The following is a 22,206-nucleotide window of genomic DNA, read 5'->3' on the forward strand; positions in this document are numbered from 1 at the left end:
GGAGACTTGGAGTGCTGTTTGGGAATCAGAGGAAGGTTTGAATGTGCATGTATGAAGGAGTGTGTGTACGTAGGTGTGTATGTTCATTGGGTATGTCTGTGTCAGATCACCTGGTGAGTGCGCAGTTTGTTTTTCACTTCTAATCCCTCAAGCAGTGAGGTGTATGTCACATCTTTGCATGTGTCTTCAGCCTGCCTGCTGAGTACTTGGTTCTGCCCAATTACTGAGATGAAAATGCCACTCCACAGAGGACAATGATGAAAAACAAAAAATGACAGCTGCCGGGCCACATATCACCCAGAAGGTGCTAAATGCGCAGCTAGCAGCCTGCAGCCTGCAGTCTGCAATGGGCCATTGCTCATGCAAAGTCTCACTTAACACAGGCTGTGTTTGCAAGTCTATTCTCTCCGTTTGCTCGTGTGATGGAGGGGTCTGAACATGCTTTTGGTCAAAGAGAGTAGAAAATGGGCCAAGCCACCCTCATCCTAGTCTGCTTTTCTCGGCATTCCTGGAAAAACAGTCTGTGGCTGGACCAGATAAGCCAAGAACAGAGAGCGTGACCCGTAACAGCCAGCCTATTCCACAAGACCCAGCACACCACGCAACCATAGACTTTATGGCTCCTCCACGGCCACGCTAGCCGGCAGCCTTTGAAGCCTGCTACAGTCTCCTCTCTCGCCTTATCTTTCCACACACCCTCCGTCTGCACGCCTGCCCTCTTCCCCCATGCATCTGCTGTGCTCCTCTCTCTCTCCTTCTACCTCCCGTATTCATTTTCTCATCTCTGTGCCTGTGTCTCAGGTCCCCTTCTGCTCTCTCTCTCTACCTGTTTCATCTCAACTGTGGTGGTAGTGCTTGCGGGGACTCGGCACTGCTTAGGGCTCATTAGGCGCTGGAGCAAGAGAGAGGAAACAGATCTAAATTATCCTTTTCATTCTGTGACAGCCTCACCCCTCACTCATCTCAACTCCAGGTCTAAGCCTTTCATCTGTACACGCGAACATACACACACATAGAGAGAGAGAAAAACCTTTCTTTCTCTGAGCTGCTCTGTGATAGTTCTTTATGATCAAGCCTGAATGTCAACCAACTCTATGTTTTCTTTAGTCTCCAGTTGACAGTGAAATAATACATGTGAATTATGACTCATGCCGATCTCTGTCTTTCCCCTCTGCCTGGCTGCCATCCTCTTTCTATTTCTCCATTCCTCCTTCCTTCCATAACTCTTTCATTTCCTCTGTTTTCCCGCGCCGTATCATTCAGTGTCTGTCACTGTCACCGTGCGTGCCTTTGGTGCGCCCCGCAGGCACAGTCACGTAGCAGTGGCTGACATGAGGATGTGGCCGTGGCTGGCTGCACCCTGAAGAGCAACTAGAGAACACTTTAAAGGCTGCTTGACAGCTGGGTGAGAGATTCTCTGCAGCCCCTGAGGCCCAAGCACCTCTGGCTTCAGACACAAGCTTCATGTGCAGACACCACATGCACGAGAAAAAAGGGCACAATATCTAATGCACTGTAGAACCACAAGTGCATTGAGCCTCAAACTAAATACCCTGGCACATAGGCACTCATCCACATGACATTACAGTAGCCTTTGATCATGACCACATGTAGTAAAGAACTTCCTGTGTCTCTCTCTTCTTTACTGTGATGTGAACACTTCCATTTTTACCTATTCTGTTTAAAAAAGACCTCCCCTGACCTCTGGCATGATGACAGAGAATGTATACTAGGTTGTATAATATTGAAGAGACACGTCAAATTTAAATTCATCAGCCATAAATACATTTCTTCAGTCATGAAGACAGTATCGACATTTGCATTAGGTTGAGTAATAAATATTAGAATTTGTGAACATTTGCTTAATAAATTATGATGAATAAGAACGCTAGGCTAAGTTGTTTTTCAGTTTTCCACATATTAACCACTACTATATATATATATATATATACAGAAGTAGTGAAATAATACTGACCGCAAAGATCTCCAAAAGTCGAGGGCAAAAAAATGTGCAGTAGCACATCATGCTACCAGTCCAACCCCCCCACTGCCACTTTAACAACAACCAGCATTGGAGATTTATAGAATAAAAATAGCAACGCTGAAAACTGTGAGGGGTCCACATATGATGATGAAAGGTCCGGACATTTCACACTGAGATGCATATCATCCAACTGCATTTAGTTTTATATGCTTCATGACAGGTTGTTCAAAGGCTGACCAGCATGAATATGTTTTACTAGGTTTCCAGAGTCTGTTCTATTATAGTGTATCATATATAGAGCATTTATAATACTGTATGAAATAACATGTTTTAAGAAATGCAATGCATCATTTAAATATTCAGCATATGAACGTTTGGCTAACATTTGTTAGTCTAAGTACACATGATGATTTCATATAGATTAAACAGATTTTATAAAAGCTTATCCTTATATTCTGCATATATTATATATGAATAGATTACTATCCTGCATTATGTTTTGTTTCTCAAATGCAAAAAATATATTAATAATATTCTAGCACATTTATATGTAACACCATATTATAAAATGAATATGAAAGTGGAGTTAATGATGTAAGCTATAATACAAAAACGTGATATGTTCATAAACAAATTATGTAAATTACACTACTAAATAAATTATTCTACTAAATGTTTTTCTTAATAATATATATGCATGCTATATATCAATACTCAATCTTTTTTTTCTCAATATGCATTAATCAATACACCACATATTTGATTCTGGTTCACATATTAAGCATCAGGTGCACCCCCCCCCCCAAAAAAAAAAGCTGCTTTTGTATGTTCATATTATAATTTCATTATTTGTTGTTCCATTAATGAAGCGTGGAGAAACTGTAATACCTTCATTAGTCGCTACAGTGACGGCATTGATTTTATGACACTATTGTGTTAATTGTTGAAGGGTGCATCTTGGTGTGAAATGCCTCTTTTGTTTAAGCCTGAGACTGTGCTTTGCAGTGTCTGTTCATGTAACATTACAGGAGTCTAACTTTGACAGTTCTGTGGGCACTTAAGTAACATAATGTATTTCTTCCTATCAGCAGTTAATTGGTATCTCCATGTGTCTTTCACTCTAACCTTATCATTCTGTCTTACTCTGTGCAACACAGACTCAACATCAGGCACATCCACACATGCACACACAAGTAGATTACACACGCACAGATTTAGGGGTCACATGCTGTCAACAGTATCTGCACTAGTTTGGAGCTGCCTTTCTATCCCTTCTTCCAATTAATCTTTTTTGGGAAACAAAAACAAAAAACAAGCAGTGCAGCATGAAGAATAAAAAAACAGCAGTAGGAATAGAAAAAAAATAGAAAAACTGAAGGGAAAAAAAACCTTGCCAAGTTTTCGGTCTGGGTAGGTTGGCCAGAAATAATTGGCTGTCAAGGATAGTGAAGGCACTGTTCTTTTTCACAGCCAGACCGAGGAACAATACAAGGACAGCACAGGGGACAACAGGAGGACAGGGTGGAGACAGAATGGCCTGTCGCCTTTGTTTCCATTAAAGCTCAACAAGCAGGCCTGCAGAGGGTGTATGGGTCACTGCAGGCCCAGCTAATACTAATAACACGGGCGGAGGAGAGATAGAGGAGATGTATTCCTGCTCACTTGCATTCACTCCCTGCAGGGTGAAATATGCAACTCTCCTCTTACACTAGCTGCAGTTTTCTTAGATTCAAACAGGCTTTGGGCCATTACACAGTGGGTGTGCTTGAGCATGAAGTCTGTCAGTGGGCATGGGTGAGTTTGATATTGTGGACATTCAGCACACATATATGGATGCTTTCACTGATCACATGCACAGTGACAAACACTTTCTGCACCGTCACTAACATAATGAATTTTTCAGAAGCCAAGCTGCAGCTTTTTATTTCACCATAATCGGTAGGGGACAATGAACAGTGAGAGGCAGGAGTCTGTCATTCAATGTGTGAAAAGATCCTTTGGCAGCTCACTGCAAAGAACCCTCTGAGAAAAGTAGATATAGAGGTGTGAAGAACAGCTAGCAGTAAACAGGAAAAATGCCTTGGCGTGCATCCTGATAGGTTTGCACACAAATGCTGGTATACCTATACAGCAAAGAAGACAACACAGGCGCATAATACGCACACAGAATCCCCTGTGCACTTATAACTCATAAGCACAAAAGCCCAAACACACACACACATGCATGCACACAGCCTAATAAAAATGTGGCAAAGGCTTAGCAACAAATAGGCTCTGAATTTCATATTCATGAATTCACAAACTCTAAGCCTATCAGCTCAGGCAACAAAGGCAATCCTCTCTCCTGTTCCCCCTGACTCACTCACCTTCCTGCAGGTACATGACAGCCTGTGAGTAGTTTTGCAGTGCGTGGTGTGTTCTCCCTAGGCTGCCATAGGCCAGTGTCTTGGCAGCCAAGTCATTAGTCTGAGCCGCCACACTTAGGTGCTGTTCTTGGAAGACAACAGCCCGCTCGTAGTTTCCTAGCGACTCGTAGGTAAGGCCTAAGTTTCCGTAGGCCCGGGCCTGGCGTGCAGGGCTTCCTGTTTCCTCTGCAATCTCCAGATCACTTTGGTGGCATCGCAGGGCTGTCTCATATTCTCCCATAGCTTGGTATACAACACCCAAACCGCAGCTGGCATCTCCCTCCAGTAGTCTGTCCTGGGTGTCACGGGCAATAGCCAGCTGACGCTCCAGACAGGAGATGGCCTGCTCGTAATTGCCCAGCTGGCTGTGAAGTGCACCCAATTCACCATAAGCCTGAGCCTTGCCTCCACACTCCCCAAGCTCATGAGCCACTACTAACCGCTTCTCAAAACACACCAGCGACTGCTGTAGGTTTCCCATGGCCCTGCAGGTAAAGACAGAAAAACCAATGAGTGTCAAAGTGAGGCAGATTAGAAGTGAGATAACAACATAGACAACCTAAAAAAAAGGCATTTTCTGGTCAGTTTGCATAAATGCTGAGACTCTCTCGGTCTACAACATTCAAAATAAATACATTCATCTTTTTGCTTACCTCATATCTAGGGAAAACTATATTGTTCATTCATACAGATGCATATCTATCTAGCAAACATCAACAGAGCACAAAATGAGGAATGCTTATTGCAATAACACTTCCATTTACCCCGTGTAATTTCAATATGAGTATGAATAAAACACAAATTTAGATGTTCAACAAAATGCTGATAGCTGGTGATGTGGACAGACTAAAGTGGGTTTGGAAAGCTGTATGAGAGATTTCTGAGCCCTAATATGAAATTTAAATTTAGGTAGTGTTTGATGGGTACTGCTAGGCTGGGTCATCAGTTGAAGCAGCCCAGCTTCCAGCTTATGTGTTGACGGTGTGGCATTCATCCCTTCTCAACATTTCATAGCCTTCAAACAGATTTTATTCATATTCTCAGGCACACCAACAATTGTCGGATCCCGTTCAAATGGAGCATTAAAAGAATAAAAGTCCTCAGCTTAATTAATGTTGTGTGATAATGTACGTGCGCGACTAAGAGCTGTTGGAAGACGAAAAGGGTTTGTGTGTGATGTCTATTATTCCCCTCTGAACTCAAGCACGGCTAATACTGCTGCGTGTGATTGCTGTGGTGCCATGCTGATGATGCACAATAAAAAGAAAATCATCTCAGAAATGAGGATTTCAGCAAGCCTTTCGTGTTTTATTTTGCAGTGGAGCCTCCTAGGATGCTCTCGGCTCTTTGACACATAAATGGGAAATCGAAGGGAGAACAGACACAAGATGTAAGAAGCTGCCGCGAAATAAATGTACTTCCCCCCAGTTTCAGACGTCTGTGTGCCAAAGCTTCTTTGCATACAGATAAGGCCAGGGCCACTAGGCTGCTGCTGAGACAGCTAGCATCAGGCTCAGGATACAAGCCTTTCTCACTGGCAAGGTGTCTCTAAACTACGGTGGTCCTTGATAGGAAGTGCAAGGAGAAAAAAATCATATGCAAAGTAGGATTACTGCGATTATTAGCAATACATTTATCCACTACTGCAACAGCTATGAGAAACTGATAGTTGCAAACAGCATAATATAAAAAAAAACGTTTTTCTGGCAATGTCAAATAGAGAATTTGAAATGATATTCCTTTCACTTGAAGCAGACTCACCTGTGTCCATTCCCTAAGCCTCTGTAGGCCTTCTCCTGGTCCTGCATGCGGTTGAGGCTCTGGGCCACTGACAGATACTGGTCATAGTACTTGATGGCTTCCTCAAAGTCTCCCAGAGCCTCATAACAGTCTCCCAGGTTTCCATAGGCCCTACCCCTGTCCATTACTGCCTCATTGCCACTCAGCTGCTGTAAAGTGGCCAGCTGCTGCTCCAAGTAACCAATAGCTTCCTCCATCACCCCCACATTCATTTTTGTGATGCCCATATTTCCATACACCTGTGCCTCCACGACAGGATCCTTTAGCCTCCGCCCTAGTTCCAATTGCTCTTCATAGCTCTTGAAGGCCATGGCGTATTTCCCCAGGGCCATGTAGACTGCTGCCAAGTGACCGTGAGCTTTGCACTCTCCTGGCACATCACCCAGCTCTTGATATACCTCTAGCTCCTGAGTGTGGTAGCCCAGAGCCTTGTCATATTTCTGCACAAGCCTGTAGGTGGCCCCAAGGGCAGCATAGGCACAGGCCTCCATCCTACGCTCCTTAACCTGAAACCAGATAGAATTTCATAATATCAACATGAGGGACATCAGATACATTTTCATTAATTGTATCAAAATTATATTCAACATGACATTTTCATTTACATGATGAATTGTTCTAGTATGCATTTTACTACAATCACAAAGTTTGTGTATTAGAAACTGTATGGGGCCATACCTGGTGAGCTAAGGCCAGTTGCTGCTCATAAAATTGAATGGCTCCAGCCACATCCTTTTTACAGACAAATATGTCCCCCAGGTTCCCAAGAGCTCTGAAGCGAGCCTGTGCATTGTTCAGGGACTGGGCCAGTGAAAGCAGATATTTCTGACACTCCTCTGCCTTAGCAAAGTCTCCCAGGGCCTTGAATGCCAGACCAAGGTTACAGTACGCCTTGGCCTGACTCAGTTTGTCATGGAGGTCCTTGGCCAGAGCCAAGTCCTGCTCATAGTATTTTACGGCATCCTGGTAGTTGCCCAAGCAGTAGTGGGCATAACCAAGATTGTGACAAACTTTCCCTTCACTCTCCATGTCTTGGAGGTCAGGGGACAGGCGGAGGTACTGCTCATAGTAGGGCACAGCCTGAGGGAATTCTCCTCGAGAGCAGTGGAAGTTGCCAAGGTTTCCCAGAGCCCGAGCCTCGCTCTGGACGTCTCTGAGCTCACGAGCAATGTTGAGGTGGTTCTGGTAATGCTGCAAAGCGCGGTCATGGGCTCCCAGGGCTTGGTAAGCCACAGCCAGGTTGCCATGTGTGGAGGCTTGTGAGGCCCGGTCATTGACCTCCATGGAAATCTGCAGCTCTTGGCGGTGGTAGCGGACAGCCTGGTCAAAAGCTCCTAGGGCATTGTAGGCATTACCCATGTTCCCATAGGCCCGGCCCTGAGCAGCATAGTCATTGAGCTCCTGAGCAATGGCCAGGTGTGTTTTGTGGAGTTTCAGTGCAGTCTCATAGTCCCCCTTCATCTGGTGGATGATGCCTGTGGAGAGAGGAGAGAGAGCGTGGAGGATGAAGTTAAAGACCCATTCAGGGGAAAATTGTAATTGAGTAAAATTCAAGTGCCTCGTCAGCTTTTCATGTACAAAACAAGTCATTTGCTTGCTAAAATATGTTCTCTGAGCCATCTGTTCTCTGCTTACACTACACACTCAACCACAGAATTATGGTCATTAAAATGTAGTGCAATCAAACAAAGTTATTATAACACTAAAATAGAATCTTTTTGATTGTCTAAGCTGTCTTTGATGATTGTGTATTAGAGGGATTTTACCAAAATCAACAATTTTCCACAGGGTTGGAAATGGTTATGAGAGAACAAGAAAGAAAGACGGAGGAAGTTGAAGTGGGGGAGAGTGTGAAGAGCTGATGGAAAGCTCAGCAAACAACTTTAGAAAAATGAGATAAGTGTGGAGAAACAATAAATAATGGAGAAGCCAGTGCATTGAACGTATTATCTCTGATAAAATACCATACTCTGAAAAATAATGGCTTTACCCCACAGCCAGACAGCCATCTGGCACACACACATACATACGCACAACATCTAAACAAATGTGCCCCCACCCACATGCTCATACACCCTGACAAATACATGGCAGAGAGTAAAGAGACATCACAGGATATCTACGGTAACTCTCCTCCTTCCCTCTGAGACACAACTAATCTCAGGATTTCTCCTTTTGCATTGTCGCCACGCTTTCAATGATAATAATTGCTCTGATAATATTCAAGCTCACTGAGAGAAAAGATATGGTGGCTGCAGGCTGGTGGATGAAGAACTGCTGCAAGGCAAATAACTCAGTCCTTCATCCACCATACAGCCTGGTCATCATGGCTTTGCTGCATCAGCATGGAGACTAATGGGCTACTAGGATGGGGGCCACCGATAGGACACCAGGGATGGAAACGGTTCTGGAGCCAGAGTGGGTGGGAACCAGGGAAGGAGAGAGGCTTTGTGGCTTGTGGTGAGTATGTGATGGTGCCGCCGGGATTAGTTACCACCATGTGTGTTTTCCCATTTATTTCATCCGAAACCTGCCACATTATGGGCCTGAACACAGGCTACATAAACAGTGGGATTGAAACTAAACAGACGGCTCAAACGACGGCAGAAGTTATACAGTAAATGTGGACATGTATTCAGATTTTGGTTCAATTAAAAAGGAGGCCAGTGAGAATGGAAAAAAAAAATCATTGATGCATCTACAGTACAAGCCTCTGGGCTGCATAATGATTTGACACATTATCAGGTATGTCAATTTAACCATACAGTGCTACATAATTTTATAGGTTTCACTCAGCTCTGAAATTTGCTTTTAGTACAAGTTTGAGCATTATATTATAATTTCCAATAAATTCATATCAAACAGTTTTTTCTGCTGGCCGATTGGATTTTGCTGGAAAAAACATAACCAAAGATCCTCTGCCTGCTTAATTCAGGCCATGATTCAGCATGCCGTAGAGACCTATTGATGAATCAGACCTGATTTGTTGTTTGTTTGCTTGCTTGTGTTCTCAGGTTGAAGTGATACAACCTGAACTGACCTTGTAATCATCGGGTCACCACCCGGAGGAATTGGTATGCTAGGCGTAGCTCTGAGTAAAACACACTGAGAAACAGCACTGCTAAATAATACAGAAGGAGTTCAGACTGTAAATAATTTCACAATGAAGACACAATGAAATCTATGTGCTTTGGACTGTGTACAGTACAAATATAGTAACGTGTCTTTTTTTTTTTTAGCCAAAATGAGTGGGGCTTTCTACTGGTATGAACTTTTCTACACCTTAGACAATGTCTTTCCTAAGTGTGGAATGCATGTTAAGATGCACAGCAAGCTGGCTGGAAGAGCATTGACAGCTCTCACCACAGAGGCACTCCCAAGGTTATGCATTCCCCAACGGAGGCTGATGTTACTGAGGATATAATGCCTACTGATGTATTACCAGCAAACATGTTCCATGCTGGAGGCTAAAAATGGATCTGCGGCTCGGCAATGGGACGCAGGGGCAAGGGAGACAGCCGGGACAGAGGCTGGGGGTGTATGGCTGGGTTTGAGGTTGGGCTTGGAAGCTGTAGCCAAAATTGCTATAAGCCTTAGGCTATGCCTGGAGCCACACTTAAGGGCAGAAAATATTTTCTGTGTCCCCCTCCCCATATGGTAAGAGGATTATAGAACCCTCTGGGAATAGTATCCAGCAGGATAGTAACGAAAACCATACCAAACATGCTGGTAAATACTACTGGAACACAAAAATTGGGAATTAGTAAGGGGCTTCTAGCTGAAGTGGTCACTGTGGCATGTTGTCCAAATCAAATTGTCCCCAACACAATGTCAGTCTTGAGAATCAATTAAACCTCAAATTTTAGCAACATTGCAAGTCTGTGGTTTGTATTAATTGACTTGACTGTAATGTATTTAATAATATAGCTTAATTATTTCTGTTTTGTGCACAGCTTGAGACAAAGACTGTGAAAAACCAGGATAAAGCACACAATATCATTCATATACTTTTATAAAGAGCTCTATCCATCCAGAGCCCTATCCATCCCCCCATAACCAAAGATATTAAGTGCATGGCAATGTGTTGTCACTTTTCATTACACAGCTGGCTGTACATACAGTAGAGGGATATGCTGCAGTGATGACTTTGAGAGATGGTGTCGTGTTCTGAGTAAATCACTCTGCCATTCTTTCAGGAGTTATGGAGGTCCAGATTGCGACTGCCTACAGTGACCTAAGAGGATTTTAACAACAATGGTGCTGCTGCCTCTGGTCTAGGGTGATACCAGTGATACCAGAATAAAGATGACCAGTCTGAGCCTGAAATACTGATTTGGGTGTGAATATTTAAGAATGAGGTCAACATTATAATTCACATCCATGTTTCAAAAACCCAGAGCAGGATGCTGTAAATGTAGTGCTTGTGGAAATGTTGATGCCTATTCAGGTTTCAGCTCAAGGACATTGGCATGTGTGAAATATCAAAGTGCAGAGTCGATTTCTTAAGGAAATTCCAGTGAGACTGGGGAAAATTTCATCCAACCCCAACTCGCATATGAAGCTTGGTATGTTAGAATACCTTTTACAATTTCTAGATAATTTTGTTACTGTGAAAGTATTCACAAAGCTGCTTGCACCAACTTTTGTTGAAAGAAACAAGTTGAAGGTTATTAGTAATGGATGCAATGTGTCTAACTGAGCAAGGCTGTTTCTTTTTTTTAAAGTGGTGAATAAATAATAGAAAATATTGGGAAATAATAATTGTCAAGAGAAGCACAAGTAGGACATTGCTTTTGTTCTATTTGTTTTAGCCATACACCATATACACTAGTGGATGTGATGATCTGTGGGGGGAAGTAGTGAGCTGAGCAGACACTACATCCTCCTGGGGTCTGCAGCAGTGGGGAAGGGGCGGAGCTGGGCTCTGAGCTAAAGGTACAGAATACTTACTCGCAGACACAGACATCTCCTACAGTCTGACTGAAGATAAAAAAAGGACAGGGTATGGATAGATGGATGCATGCTGAGTGGGTGGTCTGCCAACAAAAACACACAGACAGAGCGCTGCACCCCTCCGCCTGCAGCACCAGCTGAGCTGCTTCCTCTCCGCTCCTGCTGACCCTCAACCCTGCTTCAGCTCTCCAAACCAACTGTCGCTGTACTGTCCACACGCATGACATCTGATTCCTCCTACCACTTAAAATCAACAATGTTCTGTCTTCAGCACTGGACAATCGCCTTTCCCTTTAGGGACAGATCACATTTCATGCTGAATTTGCAGATGTGCTAAAAAAAAAAAAAAAAAGGGCAGTTACTTAATGCAAAAGAATGCTGCAGCTCTTTTGACTCATTTAATAGCTCTGCAGTGAGAAGAATAACAAACTGAGTACGGCAAGATTCACGCCAGTGTAAGTGCAAGGACTATAACAGTGTTGTTTTGAAGGGCCTCTAGTCCAATTTCTACCATGGTCCTGTGTCATGAGATTGAAGGGGGCCATGCAAGGGGAGGTGAGGAGCGTCCGCTACTTTTCCACAAACAGAAATTTGGGGCTTTAAGCTAACAAAGATGACTCCAGGAGAGTCATATAAAACCAGCATCCCAATGATCCCTCCACCACTTCAGCTATTCTCCATCTATTATTGTCCCCCCCCCTCTCTTCTCCTGCAGGTCTGCTAATATTTACTCAAGGTATTTACATGGTCATTACTGGAGAGTTGAAGATTTCACCCGTGCCAGATAAATGCACTTCTTTATGTATTTGCTGGGCTCTTTCTCTCTAACAGCATTCTTCCATTCATCCTGTCTGGACCATTAGGCTCGCTAAATTCCTCTGTAAATTCAGCACTATCCTGCTCCCTTTCCTGGCCAGACTAATAATATATCTACAATCACTGCTGTTTTCAAAGGCTTAGGTACCAAACTGAATAATCTCTATGCCTCAGTGTTCCAGGCAAGTTTGGTCCCTGTGTGTAGTTTGTCCCTGCAGTCTGAAAACTGTAAAGTTACTAGATTTTATGTTCATGCAACCATTTTTGTTGTTATGCTGATGGCAAAAATTGTGATGTAGTAGTAGTAAAATCATACCACAGTAAGAGATATTGTGGTGTTGAGGATATTGATAAGTGTTTCCTATCACAATCAGGTGCTGAACGGCTCTCAATCTCAGGGGCAGTGCTACTACATTTCAACACGACTGCCAACAAATACAGTCTACTAAAAATCATTACGCTTTATCTACTGATGTGACACTGTTATCGACAGATATGTTGTTATAAAAACCGTAAATCAGATGTCTGGAGGAAGCTGATTTCCAGAACTGATTTTCTGGAATGTAGACTCTTAGTCCTCATTCTCACGTGACATCTAAATGGAAAAAAGCTGCATGTGTGTACATGTGAAAGAAGTTTAGCAAGGTCTAAACTAATTCAATGCAGAAGTTATGCCTTGTTTTTTTTTTTGTTTTTTTTTGAGACACCAATGAGCCAGTGACAAGACATGAATAAACAACATAGCTGTGTACAATGTCTGATTCTGTGCTGTGAACTCTTCTTCCTGTTGTTTTTCCCTCTTTCTGATGCTTTGTTTTTGTGAGCATCAGCAGATAACACTCTCTGGGGATGCTGGATAAAAAGAAGAAAAAAAAAAAAAAGCTTAATTAGGATTTTTACCTCCAGCCATTCTAACTGATCCAGTCGACATTTCATGTGACTTCTCTTAGACATACACCCAAACAAAAGAAGTGTGAAGTGTGAGAACGGAAAAGCAAGGACTAGACCAGGATAAAACACAAACGCTTTCCAAACAAACTTATTTAAAGTCTCTTTGAAGTCAAATGCAAGGGAAAATAATACAATTTAGATTCTGTTTCATGAATACCAGAAATGTGAACTACATGGGAACCCTCCACTTCAGTCCTCTCTCGGATATTAAATATTGCTGACTAGGGGGTAAGTTAGCCAATTAATGAATAATAAATGGGGCTGGAAAGCAACATTTTCATATCCTTTATAGGTCAGAGTGTGCTGAGCCAGGGCTGTTGGTACCGCTGGGCATCATGGTTAGATATTAAAGCATGGCGATCTCTATACAACTGTACCTCAGGGGCATGTCAGCTGTTGCTCCTCCCACACTACACGCAACATTAACGACAAGCTGAGAGGGCATAATAAAAAGTTTGTTCCTTTCCCGTTTCGGCAACTTCTCTCCTTCCCATCTCTCGCACAGTTATTTCGCTTTTATCGCTGCTCGTTAATCTTCACTCGATCATCCTTCCCCTCTTTGTGCACGGCGTAAAAAGTGGCAGTTTTTTGAAGTCTGAAACAACATCCTGTTAGTTTTAGTCCGTATCTTCTTGTGCTAAGCGTGCTCGTGGGCACTGATGACGGAATAACAACGCACACTCAGCTGCCTCAAACAAAAACAACAACAACAACAACAACAATGGGGCAATTACAGACTGGTGCTTCACAACCTCTACTTCATTCTCTGTTATCTTCATTATTCAGCTCCTCTTGAATCAGCTATTAAAGGTAATTAAGCGATTCATCAAGTCAGTTTCAATTACTGGGAGCTTGACAGCTGCAGATTACAATCAGTGGGGGTGAGGGGGAGAGACGGAGAGAGAGAGCGAAAGAGGGAGGTATCGAAAAGTTTAAAAAAAAGACAGGAGAGAAAGAAAATAGACAAGAAGTACCAAGAGATCAACTACACTGACACCAAGCAAGCTTCTCTGGGTGTTACTGTATTCTCATGATGGTCCAAGCTTGTCTTGCCTGTCTCCATGGAGCAACAGGCTTCACCCTTTTCCACCCGCTTGTTTAGCTACTGCTCCATCACCAGTCGGAGGTCTTTTGACACTGCATCAACTACACTATCATTACTCTGTCATGTACTAGAAGATCTGTAATGTTGCAACTAATAATGAATGAGGCCACTGTGGACGTCGTAATGGCAGTCATACTACAGACAGGAATAAATTTGCTGCCTGACATACTGCATGGCGCTCACTCGTAATAAAGCTCACATGTACTGTAGCATCATAAAATGTTCTCACCGGAGCGCCTAATTTATGACAACCAGTCAATGACTCACTTTTAAAATCAGGTGTGCGATGTAGCTAAGAGAGGGGATGTGCAGCCATTAGGCTGGTCAAACGACGACTTCAAATTTATGTTTGGCTGATTAACTCCACTCTCTGCTTGCACACTTTTACACGTTATGTTAAAGAATAATTCATCTGGGAGGAACTATTATGCCTCTTAGTTGTCCATTAGAGTCAGGTTTACTACTGTCTTGATGGCTATCATAAGTCACCCAGCGTAGGTTGTAATTGCTGGACTAAATATGGCAAAATTGGCCATACCATTTATCTCATGGGGGTATTGAATATCTGAAGGGGCGCCTTTATCCCTGAGGTTGCTTTCATTATATTAGAAAGCTTCACAAGGTTATCTTTCTAATAATTTCCCTTTTAACACAATTTGGCTGGAAATGTCTCTATTATAAAAGGGGACAATGATTACATTTTAAGCTCCAATCAAATGACCTGATCATATATTTAATTGCAACCTCCCTCGTTTTTATTTATCTCCAGACCACTTCTCATTCCAGCCCGAGCCGGTGTGAAGGTGAGAGCAGAGCAGATAAATGTGGGGAGGGTTCCCATGACAAATTATACATTTTTATGGGCTTTATTTATACTCTGACTGTGTGCGTTATACGTTGGTATTCCATCACTGTAGAACTCCGTGGGTTCACAAATTACTGTTGGCTCCTAACACCACCCTCACTGTGCTGTTCCCCCAACACTCCATTACCGTACATGCTTACATCATCTGCTGGGTACTATTCACTGTAGAACTTAACATGACTCTTAAATACTGTGGGTAAAAACAGCTTTACATAAAATAGTGATGATACAGTAATATACTGTTGTCCTGCTTAAAAGCAACAAAAACAATCAGGTCCTATTAACTGCAAATATCACTGAAAATTGTAAGTAAACAGCTCATTTGAATGAAGGCAAACAGAAGGAATGTAGCCAGCAGCTCACTGAAAACACAAGCAGGAAATGGAAGCTTTCATACAGTATCCCAAAAACAAGAAAACGCCACAGGCAGGACTTTACATTTGTAACATAATAAACCTAAGAACACGCAGAAGGCATTGTTATTGATTACTTTACTCATTCTGACTTCTTTCTTCTAATCCCTCATTTCAGAGGATTATGTCAACTGCTGCTGCAATAACTCACAAAATTCATCAGTAAACAAATCTTCCAAAACTATATTGCTACCAGGTGCTTCCCCATCTCGGAGGAAGACACATAGTAGACTCATCATGTGTGCTTCTGGGCTCTAACCTTCACATTGTCCTTTACTGCAAGGGAAGACACACTGTACAGTATATTCAGTAGATACTGTACGAGCTATGAGTGGATTTTCATTTGGGATGTTGAGCAATTGACGACAATTCAAGATGATTTGTGACACTGATGAACTGTGATGAGAACGCTCACACCTGAATCAGTCAAGTGTAGCCAGGAAATTCGAACTAGTGCTCAACACTCACACTTTCTTTTTTTTTTAGCACTGACAATTTTGACTAATAGTGACAATTAGCATTATCTAAATTAAGCAGACTCACTTTATCCAACAATATTAATGCCAGACTTAGTAGCATTGTGTCGGCAATCGCTTCAATTTAACTTTGAAAGTACTTGTTTTCTCTATTCTGAGTGAGTGTTAATGGTCTGCTATCATTCAACACAGTGAACGCTATAAGGTTAGAATAGAGCACAGGAGAAAATGCTGGTAGGGGTACGGAGTGTGGGGGTGGGACATAGGAGGGAGAAGGGGTTGTTGCTGTTCAAGTTTTTTCAAAGTGCTGTGTGAAATGCAAGAAAGGTAAGAGTCACTTTAAGGGACTCTTATTTCACCACTGAGTAAACTGAACACCCCCGAACAAACTGACATATTTTTGTATCAGTGTTTCATATTATATTCAATACACAACAATAACAGAGCAGAACACTTAACTGTACAATGAACCCAATTATTGAACTCAGTACTTGCAGGAAGTTTATACATGGCAATTTAGATGAAATTTGTGCACATTGTAATGTTAAATATTTATTCTTCCTTATATTTTTTAGGAAGTTTTTACATAATTCTGCAGTATATTTGTATTATTACTACTAATTATCTTAAACTATCAGATATATGGCTTCTTTTCAACACATTCAGTGTTTATCTGATGCTTGACAATTGTTCCATTAGCTCTTTGTTGTAACTGCCCTCAGTCCTCAGTCATACATACCCAGATTGGAAGAGGCTCTTCCTTCTGCGGCCCTGTCCTTCAAGCCCTCAGCTATCGACAGCTGCTGTTCATGGTACTGCTTGGCCCTCTCCAAGTCCTGCATGCAGCGGGCAGCGTGACCCAGACCTGCGTAGGCTCTCATCTCGATGGACTTTTCTTCCAGCTCCTGGGCGAGCTCCAGAACATGAGTATGGTAGGACATGGCCTTGTCAAAGTTACGGTGGTAGTGGTAGGCACTGCCGAGGTTACTATACGCCCGAGCCTCCTCTCGTTTATTTTCCAGGGCCTTGGCAATGCCCAGGTGCTGCTCGTGGCATTGGACAGCATTTTCAAAGTCTCCCATAGCGATGTAGACAGCCCCCATGTTTCCCAGCTCTCGAGCTTCTGATAGCTGATCCTTGGACTGCTTGGCCAGCAGGACACACTGCTTGTGGCTGGCCAGGGCATTTGGATAGTCTCCAATGGCTGTGTATACATGGCCCAAGCTGCTCAGGGCCATTGAAGCAGCCTATGGATAGAGAAAGAGATAGACAGCAAGTAAGAAAAAAAGGTAATGCACTTTAGGCAAATGAAATAAATCTCAAAATAAACCCATTAATTATACCCACATTCTTTCTACTGTGATTCATTTTGTTGCCTTTGTATCACAGATTCCCCACCCACACTTAAACACTCCTTTAGCCAGTAATACTGTACATGAAGTGGAGAAAACAAAATATAAAAATTCCAAATCTCTTAGGGGGCTTACTGCTCAGAGACCAAACAACAACAACAAAAAAAACCCTGATTTGATTTCGTCTTTGCTGGGAAAGGAGGGGGGTAAAGTGTGATGCAGATCAGCTCAGCAGCAGGCTTGCTTTAAAGCCGTCAGTTTGCCCACTGCAATCCTGCTTCATGGCGTGCCACCATCAACGGAACAAAGACAGCGCTAATCAGGCGGGTGAGGAGAGGGGTTTTAGCTTCACACCAAAGCGGTGGGGGGCCAACTGGCTGACTGACTGACTGCTGGCAAGACCTCTCGAGTTAAAAACAGAGAGAAAAAGATTCTGTGTATTGTCATCAACACCGTCTACCATTTTCCACCTGTGAAACGAGAACTACAGAGTACCATGGGTACAAGTGCAAAAGGAGAAGTTTGGCAGTAAAATGGAGAGATTTAAAAAAAAAAAATGCAGTTTTGACCTCCTATGTGACACATTTACTGCAGGCTTATTAACTGTTTATACAGAGGGTAAACAGCTGGGAATTGGGGTCAGCTGTCTGTGTGTGAACAGATGTTCAATTAATCATGCAGGACCAGCTAATAAAGCATCTCCTACCTAAGGTCCCACTCTCCCTTCTCCGGCCAGGGAGGGGGTTGGATAGAGGCCAGCAAAAGGGGAAAGACACACTGACAGTGAAGGCCACAGTACTGTCCACCTTGTCCAGTTTGGAGCCTCAGCATCAGGGATGTCCTGGGTCATCTTGGGGGCATTTAGGCAACTATTAAGTAAAAGTCAGCTATAGCAATTTATGAAGTTTCTGCTCTGGAAATGACTTTTAATACCCATAGTTTACAAAACTGGCCATTAATCTATGCACTGGGCCTTAGAGGAGGCATGAGTGCCACCATCTTGAATTCCAAATTTGCATAGATATTATTCCACGAACACATCAAGATGTAATTTGAAGAAATGTGCCCGCGGAGCACAGGAGATATTTTTACCTTGCTCTAGCGCCACATAATGAAAATATTGAGCCCTCTGAATAAATGAAAAGCAAAGCACATTGTTCAGAAAAAAAAAAATCAATACAACAGAACACTCCCGAAGACGCTTATAAAGACAAACACTTTTCTTTTTTTTCATGCGTCCTTTTTTCTAAACGCACATATACACCCCACCTAGCTATCTTTCCTTCATTTCACATAGCTGCTGATGCCTGGAACCAATTACCTGCTGACATAAGGACTTCCAGCAGTTTGCTCAAGTTTAAAGACTCGACAAGGCATTATACGGGCCCAGGGAGGCAATTACCCTCCGTCACAACTGTTGCTGTTTCATGTTCCCAGATAGCCTATCTAGGGCTGCTCAATTACATGTGCCTTTTGAAGCTTTGCTCCATCTCTCCGACTCAAACTTCCACTTTTCTGAGCAGAAAACAGAGAGGATTCCTCATCTGTGTCTGTCTTCAGCCGAGAGCGGTGAGAGACACAAGGAGAGAAAGCAAGAGGGGGGGAGCGCAATCTTTCTCCAGTTGAGATGAGTTGCTCTTGTGATCAGTGTCCCTCTAAAGTGAGACTGCAACGCTGCGTTTTCTCCTCAGATGGGAGCCAAGATAGGCAGATAATGAGGAGCCAGCCTTGCCAGTCACAGAGGATGCACTGTGTTTGGCTCAGGGACAGACACAGGGACCATATCTCTCTCACTTCTGACTGCAGCCCTCTCCCACCACTGCTCATTTTGACTCCCCACCAGTATCGCAAAATAGCATTCCATCTGGGACAGAAATAATTGCCTGAAATACATAATTTCTGCCAAATCGACTTCATTCTAATTTGATTCCATTTCTTTTCTTCACTTATCTATCCTCTCTCCCTGTTCTTACTCTCTCTCCCCCACTTCTCTCAATCCGTCTGCAGAGTCAGATCTGATTGTGTTTACAGAGTCCAGCCCTTCTCCGGATGTGTGCTGATTTGATTAATCCCAACGCCATCCTTTATAAACTGTTGATAAACCGCTGGCTCTTATCAGCAAACACATTTTGCACCAAGGGTCTACTAATGAAAGGTAAACTAGTTCTGCCTGGGAGAGAGGAGAAAAGGAGAAGGGAGGCAGCAGGGGAGAGCTAAGATGACATGTTAATCAGAAATACTTGGCTCCAACAACATTATTCCATTACTTTCCTCTGACAAGGACAGCGGTTTAGGATTCCTCGTTGATTCTCCTCCGTCAGCCGCCCCTACTAAGTATGTTTATATTCTGCAGCACATTAGAGAAATGGCTGCTTTCATAGCACATGCTAGAAGTAATGCATTGTACTTAGCATAATTACCGCCTTATGTCATGCAGCAGAGCGGCTCCTGATGACTGGGCTCGGTGGTATGAGAGTACTGTGACTCTGGGCCCCTGGTGTGTGTTTTATTTCTTACCCTAGAACAGCAGAGTGCTGCCCACCACTTCACTGCTGTGTTGAGCTATGTGGTTGTGCCGCGCCTTGCAGCTGTGTGAATGTGCCTTTGAAAATCTTCCTTTTTTCACTTTTGGACCTATGAGCTCTGATATACTTCAAACAACTAAGGCTATCATCACAGGCTGGCGGAGCTTATGGGACAAGCCTGGTTGTCATGGTGATGTAAATGGTCGGATTAGGGCCTGAGAGACAACCACCGCTATGCCCATAAACACGAGTGAGGATCCTCTTGGACAGAAATAGGCAAACAAAGGCACGGACAAGTGTACAAACAAGCGCTGACTGCTCTAACATCAACCCGGATAAACATGCTGCTTCTTCCACTACACCTGCCAGCTGGACTTTTATTAGAGACACACATCTCCACTGACATGGATTAACACATTCCATGAAAAGAGATTAGCAAGGTCTGGAATTAACCCTAAATTTACAACCTGGTTAAAACTAATGTTAGGAGATGGAGGTTTCTTAATACACAAGCATATATCCAACATCTGGTCACTGGGGAAATTGAAGTAAGATCATTCCAGAGATGTTAATATATGCATTATTTTTGTTATAACCAAAGGGAACTGTTAAAAAAGGTAGATGAATGAGCATGTGTGTGTGTGTGTGTGTGTGTGTGTGTGTGTGTGAGGGAGAGATAGAGGTAGAGAGAGAGAGAGAGAGAGAGAGAGAGAGAGAGAGAGAGAGAGAGGGGGAGAGTGAGAGTGACAGTGAGAGAGAGATAGAGAGAGAGGGGCAAGTTTTGGAGATGTGAGGTGTTAAAGAGCCCAGAGTTTGCCCTCTGTCCAAACAGCATGTCCTGCAGGAGGGCAGGGCGGTAAAGTGCTGTTAACGGGATTATACGGGAGAGAAGAGGAGTCACTCTCACTCAACAGGAGGAGATGGAGAACAGGTTTGATTCCATTACTACAGAGGTGGGAACATCCCCCTCTCTCTGTACAAATACCATTTCAGGATATTAGTGCAGACACACACAACCCAGGTGTTTTCACTTTAAAGTAATTGATGTAACACCTTCATTACCACGGTTACAATCATAAAAACAAATCAAACAAATCCATTATATAGTATATGTGATAATATCTTGATTTTGTTCAAATTAATAAATGTGCAGCGTTTCCTATAAAATGCCATAAAATAGTAGTGGTTAAAATTACAATGATATAGAACAAACACTTAAAAAAGCAGAGCCAGTAAATGTTTGTCACTTAATCAAATGCTTGATCAATAATCCAAACTGTTTTCTGTCTATTGACTAATTAATTAATCAATTATTTCAGTGCTTAAAATCAGCTAAATATTGTAGCCACAATGTTTACAACTATTAAAAATTACCAGAGGGTAAAGAATATGTGTGCCAAAAGCGTGTGTAGTGAGCGCACACTGCAACTTAATCCTTCGGTTGAACATCAGAGAAACAAGCAAGCTACTGTGATACCAATCACTTCAAAAAGATGACTCATGTGACTGAAAACACTCCAACCCTCCATACAAACACTACACTACAGTACACACACACACACACACACACACACACACACACACACACACACACACACACATAAACAGCTGTCTAATTAAAAGGCAGTGCAGGGGGAAGGTGAGGGGGACCATGCACCAGTGTTTCTCTTAACGAGCTGGGCTTGAGCAGCAACAGGAGCTGGCTGGCAGGGAACTGCAAACTGGAGGGAGTGGAGGCACGGGGGAGAGCAGGGTGGAAGGAGGAGGAGGAGGAGGAGGAGGAGGAGGAAGGGGGAAGAGAGATAGGGGGGCAGATAAAAGGCAACGGGAGAGATTGTATTTGAAGGATGAGAGAGCAGAACGCCGGAGACATCCCCAGGTTGAGGATGTCTTTAGATCTGAGATGCATTTTGACAAAAAGGGAAACATCTCAACAGTAATAAACTCAAAGATGGAACAGACCAGTCAAAGATGCTCTCAGAAGAAGCCTGAATGATGCTTTTTGCAGGTACATGCTCTCGCGAGGGCGTGCATGTGCAAAAGATCATGTGTATGCGTGTGTGCATAAACGAGCGAGAAAAGAGGGTGGGGGTGGGGATGGATATGATAAAATATTCAGCTGGTTTTATGGGTGTATACTCCATTCTCCTTTCCTCGCTCGGTATTTGCACACAGATATGGATCCTATGGGAGCCACCATTAGATCAGCCAAATGACTACCTCTCTGCCATATCAAAACCTTCTGCTTTTTTAAGCAGGAAAACGCTGTGCTCCGCCAAGCGAGGGCAGGTACAGCTGTGCCTGATTGCTCTCTTTCATGCACACACGCGCACACAGACACAGCGTTCGGCAGTCCACTGTGGCTGACACAGGCCAAGTTGAATTTGACGTTGCTTCCTCTGGAGCCGAATTACAGACCCCTTTCTCGTTACCTTTCCAAGTTCTGAAATCATATTCATGAGAGGCATGACTGTTGTTTCCAAAATCACAGATGAATGCAAAACAGGCAGTGTGCTCATGTAAGCTTTTTTTTTTTTTTGCTTTGTTTATGAAAATGTTGT

The 22,206-nt window shown here is 43.1% G+C and overlaps 1 protein-coding gene across 1 annotated transcript in view; it reads right to left on the reverse strand.

Moving 5' to 3' along the window:
* Positions 1-22,206, reverse strand: part of ttc28 (tetratricopeptide repeat domain 28) — a 116,484-nt gene that overhangs the window by 18,810 nt on the left and 75,468 nt on the right. Inside the window, exons 5-8 of the mRNA XM_053325013.1 lie at positions 16,508-17,015; positions 6,868-7,664; positions 6,151-6,695; positions 4,351-4,874 (exon numbers count right to left, since the gene is read on the reverse strand). Of these exons, the coding sequence (XP_053180988.1) occupies positions 4,351-4,874; positions 6,151-6,695; positions 6,868-7,664; positions 16,508-17,015 (2,374 nt within the window). The remainder of the gene's footprint in view (positions 1-4,350; positions 4,875-6,150; positions 6,696-6,867; positions 7,665-16,507; positions 17,016-22,206) is intronic.

This window comes from Scomber japonicus, chromosome 9 (genome assembly GCF_027409825.1).
Source record: "Scomber japonicus isolate fScoJap1 chromosome 9, fScoJap1.pri, whole genome shotgun sequence".
NCBI lineage: Eukaryota > Metazoa > Chordata > Actinopteri > Scombriformes > Scombridae > Scomber > Scomber japonicus.